Source organism: Periplaneta americana, chromosome 1, assembly GCF_040183065.1.
Source record: "Periplaneta americana isolate PAMFEO1 chromosome 1, P.americana_PAMFEO1_priV1, whole genome shotgun sequence".
In the NCBI taxonomy this organism is placed as follows: domain Eukaryota; kingdom Metazoa; phylum Arthropoda; class Insecta; order Blattodea; family Blattidae; genus Periplaneta; species Periplaneta americana.
Window position 1 is genome coordinate 145,071,721 of NC_091117.1, and position 12,098 is coordinate 145,083,818.

Below are 12,098 nucleotides of genomic sequence, written 5' to 3' on the forward strand. Positions count from 1 at the left end.
TTGCCACTTCGGCTGAGAGTGGTACCACCTCCTAAACAGATGTGTCGTCAGTAATCTGCCAATCACAGTTGTCAGCTTTCTTGCCCACATTTTATTGCAAAGATAAGATACTCGCTCTCAAGTTCTCATTACTTATTTCACACGCCAGAATCGGTGGCACTGGCTGTACTCTAAGTGTGTTATGCATAGACATTTCGCTAGCCCGCGCTACGAGCATGCTAAACTAGCCCCGGCTATCGACCGAGTACTTGTACAGGATTCATATATCATATAGCTAACACTAGTTTATGAATACGAAAAACGTTAGTTCGCTGATCATCCACCGGAAGCCCGCGCTAAGAATGTCTATGAATTATGAATATGGCCCTAAATGTGTAATGAAAGAAACTTGTAATTTCCTGGGCTCAATTCTTACATTTTCTCTGTTGGGCAGTTCTGATGTCTGCCATAAAACACAAGTTTGAAGTGGGCCTCCATAAAACAAATCTGAAGTAATTTCAATGTGTTTCCTATAATGTACAGTAGTGGCAAAAAAAAAACCGGACCGACCCTTCTAGCTGATTTCAGAGCCTTTTTCACTCCAGAGAGTCGGTGCATATTCCTTGGACCCGAAACCACCTGTGAAGTTGAATAGCCACGCAGTTGGTTACTGTTTTCGTCCGACTTTTTTTTTTTTGCAACTACTGACAATGTTCAGACGCAGCGCGACGCATAATTTTGTCAGTAGTGGCAAAAAAAAAAAAAAAAAAACCGGACGAAAACAGTAATCAGCTGCGTGACTGTTGTTCAAATGCACAAGTGGTTTTGGGTCCAAGGAATATGCACCGACGTTCTGGAGTGAACAAGGTTCTGAAATCAGCTACAAGGGTCGGTCCGGTTTTTTTTGCCACTACTGTGTACAAAGATTCAAACTAATTATTTGGGATGCACTACACCGTGTAACAGTAGCAAAGGAAAAAACACACATCCACAGCAGAAATGAAATATACAAGAGAGCAATGAAGGAATATACAAAGATAAACATGATAGGTAAGAATTCAAAATGTAGGTATTTTTTGTCAGAAGTTTCCGCTCTTCAGCAGTTGCCTCTAATGCTCTCTCCCCTCGCTAGAGAGCAGTTACCTCGAACAGATAGCAGGTCTGTAGCGGAAGGTGAGAAGACAACATATTATGAAATGTTATGAAGATTAGTAGGACTGGGAAGGAAGTGAGTCGTGGTCATTTTAATAAACGTAACTTAATAACGAAAAAAAAAAAAAAAAGAATATAGGGTATTTGAGGAAATATGTAAAATATTTCAGGATAATATAGTTGGGTTAAAATTAGTGATGTAAAAAAACGGTTTTAATTCGTTTAAATCCATATACATCGCTTTTTATGGGTTTAAAACCCTGTTTACTAGGATTAATTGGATTTACTGAATGCAATCCAATCATCATATATGCCATCCATTTTGCATATACGTCTGGGCGTTTTACTTCTGTGTGCCAGGCGCTAGGGTTGTTGGTGTATGCTGCTGGTTGTTGGATGTCTTGTTTATACACAAATACATAATACAACTGATAGATCAGTTCAGAGCGCGCTTTTAGTCCGTAACCAGTCGTGTCATGATACTGTACTGTGTAAGCTCGTGAGTACAATGAGACCTCGTTCAAGCATTTGGAATAATTTTGAAACAGCAGTCTGTGGTGGAAAGGCTTATGTTCTGGACAGGCTTTATATTCAATTTTTTTTTGTGAATATTAAATGTGCCGCCTTCTTCGGCTGCATACGAAAGTAACTGGTACGCTCATGGCAACATTCTTACAAAACTCAGAAATAGGCTGTGCCCTGAAAGGTTGGAGAAACTTGTAATGGTAAGATGGAATCTTAAGTTCACTAGTTCTGAACCAGTGCATCTAGAGCCTACAATATCTGATGAAGCAACTACTAAGGAAGATTAGTGTAGCAACAAGAAATGAGGAAGATATTTGTTTTCTAGTTTATAACTATGAGAGTTTTCAAAATGCCAAGAGAAAAGGTTTTTATTATTTTTAAGTTTTATTCCTCTTGTTATTAGTGTTGCTTTTTATATTTGTAGCCTGTATTGTGCTGAAAATTTACGTTCAGTTTTTCTAGCTCAAAAGTATTTAATTTTGAAAAGACTAAAACTATGAGTTACGTTATTATTATTATTATTATTATTATTATTATTATTATCGGTTTGTATTCTCACTTTTGTTATTAATATTTGTGTCAAGAATATTTTTAATTTGATAATAAAACCAATTAATGCAATAAAACATGATAAAAAACATTTTAAACAGCATTCTGGTTTAAAACCGATAAAACTGATCCTGTTTAATACTTACCGATATCACTAGTTACCCCTAAATATGTCCGATGTCTAATGGTTGGGAAATTGACGGCCGAAATATTGGAACATCTTGCGGTTCCGTGTACTATATTAGACGTGCTCTGCACAAAGCAAAGCAGCCTGTGTAAATTGCAATTTACCATATCGGCATTGTACTGTATTGTTAACCTGTTGTATCTAAAACAGTGGAAAAATGTAACTACTCTAATACTCTGGTACTCTCATAATATACTGCAATGATTGAATTTGTAAGCATTCTGTATGTTTGTAGTATTTTGTTTGTTTATTCATATGGTAAAAAGAAACACAACCTTATCTTTATCGCAGAGGATTCCTGTCCCCTCTAGTGTGAAGGTCAGCGGTCACATAAACATAACATGAATAGTATTACCGTGGTCTTCATGATAAGATATTATCACGGAGGCCACGATATTACTCGTTGCACGAATGATTGCCGGCGGCCAATAGGCGAACTAAAGCATAAACAGTGCGTAGGAGATGGATCGTATCGCAAGACGATCGTGCAATCATTCGTGCAACGAGTAATACCTAAACACTTCTCCTCAGCTGTGATAATACAGTCTTGCAGTTCATGGTGGACTCCATAAGAATGTTACTCACTGGCTTTTAAGCAACCCGGAGGTTCATTGTCGCCCTCACATAAGCCCGCCATTGGTCCCTATCCCGAGCAAGATTAATCCAGTCTCTATCATCATATCCCACCTCCCTCAAATCCATTTTAATATTGTCTTCCCATCTACGTCTCGGCCTCCCTAAAGGTCTTTTTCCCTCCGGCCTCCCAACTAACACTCTATATATGCATTTCTGGATTCGCCCATACGTGCTACATGCCCTGTCCATCTCAAACGTCTGGATTTAATGTTCCTAATTATGTCCGGTGAAGAATACAATGCGTGCAGTTCTGTATGTGTAGCTTTCTCCTGTAACTTCATCCCTCTTAGCCCCAAATATTTTTCTAAGCACCTTATTCTCAAACACCCTTAACCTATGTTTCTCTCTGAAAGTGAGAGCCCAAGATTCACAACCATAAAGAACCGGTAATACAACTGTTTTATAAATTCTAACTTTCATATTTTTTTACAGCAGACTGGATGATAAAAGCTTCTGAACCGAATAATGACAGGCATTTCCCATATTTATTCTGTGTTTAATTTCCTCCCGAGTATCATTTATATTTGTTACTGTTGCTCCCAGGTATTTGTATTTTTCCACCTCTTCAAAGGATAAAGTTACAATTTTTATATTTCCATTTCGTACAATATTCTCGTCACGAGACATAATCATATACTTTGTCTTTTCGGAATTTACTTCCAAACCTATCTCCTTAATTGCTTCAAGTAAAATTTCCGCATTTTCCCTAATCGCTTGTGGATTTTCTCCTAACATATTCACGTCATCCGCATAGACAAGCAGCTGATGTAACCCGTTCAATTCCAAATCCTGTCTGTTATCCCGAACTTTCCTAATGGCATAATATAGAGCAGCGGTCCTCAGCGCAGAGCACCCTGGGGCTAGCGTCTCTTACCCGCGGAAAACGCAGTGCACCATGGTGCACTCGTAGCTGCTAGCGGGTATGCTCTCTCTCTTCCTGCTGCACGACGGTGCACACGGGACGGCACCGCTTACCCTTTGCACATTTCAGCGAGTGCTGACGACCACTGCTCTAGAGCAAAGTTAAAAAGTAAAAGTGATAGTGCATCTCCTTGCTTTAGCCCACAATGAATTGGAAACGCATGACAGGAACTGACCTATACGAACTCTGTGCGTTTCACCGAGACAGATTTTAATTAATCGAACTAGTTTCCTGGGAATGCCAAATTCAATAAGAATATCATGTAAAATTTCTCTCCCATAAGAATGTTAACCTCAGTAATATTTGTCTTGTGTAATATTATTTTATTTTATTTTACAGAGTTTGTGCTTAATGTGCAACAAATTTGTTAGAACTGCACCAAGATAGAGAATTTTCAATAATGTATATCACATTATTCTTAAATGTAGAGATACGTCTCCATTTAAAAGTTCACCCATCAACATCTCCCCAACCGTTAAATTTCGGACATAAGTATATCAGGCTAATTCAATGTAGTTTCACCTGAACTATATTATCCTTTAAGTATTTTACATTCCTCAAGGAACATTCTGTATATAGCGTTAATGAACAACACCGAAATAATTTCAACGATTATTGATAAAGTGGTCTTAACCAAGCAACTTGAGAAAGGGAACCCATGGTCACCGATGTAAAATGTCTACTGTAAACGACATTAAAGTAATAATAAGTTTAATAACTAATAATAATAATAATAATAATAATAATAATAATAATAATAATAATAATAATAATAATAATAATAATAGGAGGATGCTTTGAAATGTGTTGGATACATCTGAAGTTTGCTGTGATTTTATATATATTTTGCGAGTGTTGTTGACATAAGTTCCCTCTATATCTTATGATTAAGGTTCAGATAAAGTAGCTGTATCAGTATAGGCTGTATAGGATAGGGCTTTGACTTGCTTCAGACTAAGTAAACACTACCCCTTTCCACTAGCTAAAACTCTACCTGCTGGGAAGAGGGCTCCCCACCCCCTAGCTAAAACATCAGTAAATGGACAGTACAGCTGAAGGGAAATGAATGTACGTCGTCAATATTGTTGGCTGGCGACACGCGACAACTACAGAGTGTAACAAAAGTTTCTGGTACAGTGAAAATTTTAGTTTTCTTCAAATATTTGATGGTAAATATCACATTTTCAGCCAATAGGATTGCATCACACAACAATCAAGTAGTACCAACACATACACCATAAAATTTGGTCATGCTTCCTGAGAAAATGGAAATTAACAAGAGAATAATTTTAACATACTGTTACAGAAACTTTTGTTACACTCGGTAGTTAATGTCTGTAAATAAAATGCACGGACCAAATGTTAGTAACATGATTTTTAAGAAGTGCTTAATTAATTTTGGATTTTTCTTTTTGTTTGATCTGATATTGTGTTGCTATGGACACTTTATAAACTCTTCCCCCTCCTTTTTTTTATTATTATTTTTTTTGTAATATTATTCTGGATTATAAAATAGTTATCGACTTTGAATATTACGTCCTTAATATTTTAAAATGAATTTTAACGTTAGTATATTTCGCCTGCTAGTGCTTCTTGCATGTCATCTACTTCATCAGGTATTTTATCTAATGCTATAAGCCAGCTATGTGGAAAATCATTTACTCGACATGGCTCATTATGCATTTAGCGCGTAGTCACAAAGACTATAATACTGACGTAAATCTTAGTATCAATGAATTCCTCTGACATCATGCCACAGCTTACTTAATGCAAATATTGTGGTAAATCGATAAATATGCATTTAATCCTCGCAACTTAGCTGTTCTAGAATGTCATACTACATACTATATGGATCTTTTTTTGACCCCAAGAATATTTGTTGTTAATAATTAGGATGTTATAACTTAATTGCATTTTTATATGCAGTATAAGCAGATATGAAGTTTTTATTGTACCTAGAATTACTCACTAGGTTTAAACAATGAATTAAATTAGTTTAATAGCAGACATTCTGTATCTGTGTTTTTATTTTTTCAATTATCACACAACACATTCACTTGCCTTGAAATGAAATACAAAAAAGGAAATTCTTGTTGCATCAAGCGTTAATTATTAATATTTTGCAATTCATTTTTAATTTTCAGAGAAGTCTATATCGTATTTTAACAGTATTTATTTCAGTCACTGACTTCACAGCATATGTTTAAGGTGCTGCACCTTTACATTACATATTTAAAGGACGTATGAACGTTTTCGTTGGCCTACGCCAACATCATCAGATACGAAGTAGAGAGTATTGATATTGCTGAAATGTACTTCGTATCTGATGATGTTGGCGTAGACCAACGAAAACATTCATACGTCCTTTAAATATGTAATGTAAAGGTGTAGCACCTGAAACATATGCTGTGAAGTCAGTGACTGAAATAAATACTTTTAAAATATAAATTAATTATTAAGTTTAGACAATTAATTAATCAATTAACTTAGTTACATCATCTGCTGTAGTAGAAAAAACTAGAAGTTAATTTTACAAATATAAATAATTACTCTTGAAGTTACAACATTTTATCCACAGCTTACATGACAGTTTATGCTGTATTTGTTTTATCTGTTCACTTTATGTACAACAGAACTATCACTGCAAAATAATCCTAACTAGAATGTAAAGACTAAGGCCATTCACGAACCCAAGCAATAAACATGAAACAAAAAATCAATATATAATTATGAAATAATTTTAATTGTAAAGGAAACTAAAATAAGGAAGAATAGCATATCTAGGTTACTGGAACATTTCGGAGTACTGTACAGTATATGGATGTACAGGGACATCATTTTATTTTTACTTCAATTTTTATTGTACCTGAGTTTTGGAATGTACTTCAAGCCCACCCCCTCTAATAGTAAACTTCCAAACGTCCTCCACACAGAACCAAGGCCGCGTATGCAGTCAAAGTCGCCTTACGGCCATAGTAAACAGTATTGAGTTAGTGAGTATAGTACGTTTCAGAAATATGTTCGCGTTTTCCTGTGGCGAAAGAGAAATTTGAGAAATATTAACTACACCGAATAAGTACATGTTATATAGTAGCTTTTCTTATGGCTCGACAGCCCGCGGACAGCTGACTGCTATCTCACATTCAGCAAAGGTGATCAACTAACCAGTAAGGGGTAACGTGTGGTTAGTCTATTTCTCCCAGCCGATAATGAAACACATGAAAGTGTAATTTGAGTTACAGCTTCGAACAGTAATTTTTATTTTTACTTTATTAAATAAAACTACGGCAACTAGTGATTACTATTTTCCATCTAATGGAGCGTGGTATGATTATAACTGACAACGGTCACAATCAGTGGCAGGACCCAGTATGAGATTAGTATTTGAAAAAAAAAAAAAAAAAAAAAACCTATGAAAATACTCTGTGATACCCAATACTTTTCTTTTAAATAAAATATAGAAATATACAGTAGTCTTATTTTCCAATCTAAAAAATTCCATCTGTACGTACAACAAATAACTGGCCAATATGAAAATATATTCTTGTCATACGTTAAAATTTCAATCAGCAGCCCTAGTGTATGAAACGAAACTGTAAGCTACGTACATTATAAAAGATACTAGTCTAGTGGTCATTTACTATGAGACGACGTTGCATATAGACCACTTTTACACTAAACCTAACCTTAGTGTCTACAACATATACTAAAACACTAACCTAACTTAACTTAACCTGTCACAGATTAAGGAAAAGGTTAGGTTAGATCAGTTTAGGGTTTTAGTATATCTTGCAAAAACAAATTTTAGGTTTAGTGTAAAAGTGGTCTATATGCAAATTACCAGTCTAGTTAACAATCCAAAAGCTTATTTAAGTCAAGGTTACGTCTCGGTAAAGTAATGGACTGGTTCTGATGCTGTAAAACCGTGACTAATTTTACGTAACTAGCCTAATATGATAATCATTTAAAAACATTACACTCGACTTCGTTAAAAAACATGTAGGGCTACAAATTTCCTGAGCAAAAATTTATTTCAGGGATAAACAGAATATAGGTAAATATTGTAATGCCAACAACACTGGTCAACTATATCCTCCGCTATTGTCTAGAGATTTTTCTTCTTTTTATTGGATTAGATTTGTGTCCCAATGGTTTGCCTTTGCCCTCAGTTATTTTTAAGTGGTGGTCTTGCTTGCACTTTGCTGACTAGTACTTAAGGTATCACCCATGATCACATATGTTATCAGATTAGCCATTTACATGTTATGAAATGGCAACATAAAATGAGGAATAACCACCAGAGTCTCCACCGTCGAAAAGGCATTCTCTGGTAACGACGGCTAAATGGAAGTACAGTTGCTTCATGCAATTCCTTCCTTTAAAGTTCATTACACTGATCAAGCTGTACCTGTTATATATTTGATCAGGGTTATCACACTACTTGTGAATATCTAGAGTTTGTTAAGAATCCAGACAGCCTAAACATGCAGTGCCACCATGTCTCACCTTTCAAAGACAAATGTTAATTGTACCTAGGATCTAACTTCCATATACGTACTAATTATTTTTATCTATTCCAACCTACAGGAACAGTTTAGATTACTTTCACTGCAAGATTAATTAAATAAATAACTAACCTATCACGGCACCTGATATAAACCAAAGCCGTGCCTCCTTTGGTGTAGTTATTTTAGAGAATTACTTAAGTTTATCCCATTTAATACCGGTACGAATAAGTAGAACATATAAAACAACAGATAGGTTTACACATTTGTTTACTTCGAAGCTATTTTTGGACTGTAGAAATTGCACTAGGCCTTGCTAGTACATTTAATAGGTAATAATCACTGCTTTGTGTGGAGTGTGGTATTTATTGTATGAAGCAGGCACATGGACATTATGACGAAGTGAAAAGAAGCGAATAGAAGCATTTGAAATGTGGATATTGAGAAGAACGGAACGTGTGAAATGGACAAACAGAATAAGATGTGTTGGAAAAAATGGATGAAGAAAGAATGACGCTGAAACTGATCAGGAAGACAAAAAGAAATTTGTTGGGTTATTGGCTGAGAAGAAACTGCTTACTGAAGGATGCACTGGAAGGAAGGTGAACGGGAGAAGAGTTCGGGAGTGAAGAAAATCAGCCTATCAGATTATAGATGACATTAAGATATATGGATCATACGCGGAGGCAAAGAGGAAGGTACAAGATAGAAAAGCTTGGAGAGTGCCGGATTTGCAGTGAAAGATCTGCCCTTTGGAACTCTCAGCGCTAGTAGTCAGGATTTTTTGTGGAAATGCAGTTGATCGTATATGCAAGGCATAATAAAAGCCTAAATTAACCAAATCTAACCTCTCACAGATTCGTGTGGAGTACGAAGGAAACTATCTCAGCGCTAGTTTAGCCGTAATGGTGGCTGCTGCGAGCCCGCGAGTACTTTCATAAAATAAGAGTTATTTTCCCTGGACCAATAATACAACGTCAAAGCGACCATAATTATTTTCCGCTTTGGGCTTTGGCGACGATTGACCAAATCTGCATATAAGGATCCCCGAAGTTCCCTGAACTGAACGTAGTACGTACCTACCGTCAACTGATTTGAACTAAATTATACCAATACGCAATCTGTGTGAAGCAGAAGTGGGGTGCTTTATATAAATGAATCATACAGATCTAACACACAAACCAAAAAAACAGCAGTTTGTTTATATTTATAACAACTGTAGGTGAACAACAAATGTGCGCTATTTGTGTGCTTAGTTTTAGCCAATGATGGATATTCAAGAAAAGCCTTTAATTTCGTCTAGGTAATATTTAGGTGCACAATTGAAAATCGAAAATGTTTAACTCCAACAATAGTGAGTATACATCTCAAAGTTATTAAAATTTAAAAAGATTAAAAAAAGAAGCTCTGAAAAAGTGCATGCCCTTCAGACTTAAGAGAACATACTATGAAGGCCGTTTCAGTCTGGAAACTGCGATTCTATAGTGGTACCATTTAAAATAAACCGGTATTGGTAATAATATCAAACCTATATCATACGTTTTCGACTACAGTACGTAGAAGCAATTACACAAAACTCAACGATACAAGGAACTCTGAAAGAGCAGTATTCCATTTTACTTTTTATGAAGATTAAAATAAAGCAAGAATCTCACCTTGTCTAAGCATTTTAATTCTTCTATCGGGTAAACTGTTTTTTCACATCTCGCACACTTTTTACTCATTGTTATTTACTATACAAGTAATGTACGTAAATTAGATACAAACTTTCGTATTACACCAACCACTAAATCACTAGTTTTGACGAATCGTCACGGAAATGCCAATCGACTACACATGCACGCACAAACAACTTTGCAGTAGGACGGAAATTCACAAACTGTCGCTTCGGATGGTTTCGAATCTACAATGCCAGTGAGGAGGGGCACACTCAGAAAGTCAATTTCGTATCATTTAAGTAGTTGTTTGTAATAAGATGTGGCTGTTTTATACTTCTTAAACGTAACAAATACATTAGAATAAATATGGAGCTATTTTCATCTTATAATTGTTCTTATTGTTTAATAAATAGTTATTTATGTTGTACAGAAGTCACAAAAAAAATTGATATGTAAATATTGATGTCTGCGCCATCTCTCATAGGAAGCTAATATTAATACACCGAGTTTCGGATCTTAACTAAAGGGTCGCATTTGTCAATAATAGCGCACGGCCGACTTGGGGCTCGCTTTGCTTGTTTCTCAAAAATACTAGTTTAGTAGTTCACCAGTTACTAGTTATCAGAGTATATTTCACCAGCTTTAGTAGATTCTGTTTCTCAAACTATTTCACCAGTCTAGTAAATTGTGACAATTTTTCACTAGTCACTAGTCTCTTTCATTAGTCAACTGATTGAGTTCATTTGAGTAGGTATTGTTATTTGAGGTTAGGAGGCTAAGTTGTTTGTGTTTGGTTCTTACTTCTCTCTTCTCTTGAAATTCCATCAATTGAAAGCAAATTAACTATACTCAATATGATTAATGACTCAAAGGATATATCATTCCGTGCGTTTTCAAGCATAATAACAAAAATGATAAAGTAAACGACTGGACAAAAAAATTTGTAATATGTGAGGGTATGGAACTGATACCTCAGAACAAAGATTACGCATACGTTAGGGACACTTACTGGTCCAACATTAAGAAAGCAACTTTGACGAGTACCAATTCAAGTTCACAGTATAATAATATGAACACATTATGTAGCAAGTGAGTCTACTGGCGACATGGATGCCACTTATGACTTGAAAAATTCGCCTTTTTTTTTCCAGTTTTACGTTTGATCTATTCATAAATTAGTGTCGTTTTGTATTTAATTTGTAGGCTACAGTTGACAATGTCAGAAGAACTGGCAGTGGAGGAGGAAAGCCAGTAAAAATTACTGCAGTTGATGAATTGGTATTAGATTATTAGGAAAAAAATTTTGCATGTGTTGCTGGTCTAGGGCAGAAAAACCAGATGGCATTGGAAAATAATCAACATCCCGATTTGTAGAGCAATTTGTATTTGAAGCTTTGCTGATAATGCATGACTTCTATTTGTTTGTCTTGTTATGGCAGGTCCCACTATATTTAACAACTCTCCAAGCTTTTCAGCACTTTATTTAAACCGTCCATTATATTTAAACAATGCTCCCATAAAGGAATAATAATTGTTCTTTCTCGATATAGTTTTAGCTCTTCTCACAACAACTTCTTTACTACTTCAATCGAAATCACTAAACCACATTTATTAAAAAAATAACTACAATATTTTGTTTTGATTATCTGAGAAAGATTGCCACTGGTAACTGATAATATAGAAATCACCAGTCTTTAGAGTCTTGTAGGAATATTCCTGTTAAATACTAGTATAATCAACTAGATTAGCATTTTGCGAAACAGAATCACTTATGAACTGGTGAAATCGACCAATATTACTAGTCTGTGAACAGGGGCCTGTTTCTCAAAAATACTAGTTTAGTAGTTCACCAGTTACTAGTTACCAGAGTATATTTCATCAGCTCTAGTAGATTCTGTTTCTCAAACTATTTTACCAGTCTATTAACTTGTGACAATTTTTCACTAGTCACATGATCTATTTCACTAGTCAGCTGATTGAGTTAA

The 12,098-nt window shown here is 35.4% G+C and overlaps 1 protein-coding gene across 1 annotated transcript in view; it reads right to left on the reverse strand.

The window, feature by feature from the left end:
- Lasp (LIM and SH3 domain protein Lasp) overlaps positions 1-10,361 on the reverse strand; it is a 179,969-nt gene extending 169,608 nt beyond the window's left edge. The window contains exon 1 of the mRNA XM_069829016.1: positions 10,111-10,361. Coding sequence (XP_069685117.1) covers positions 10,111-10,179 — 69 coding nt within the window. The 5' untranslated portion in view covers positions 10,180-10,361. The remainder of the gene's footprint in view (positions 1-10,110) is intronic.
- Between the last annotated feature and the right edge of the window lie 1,737 nt (positions 10,362-12,098).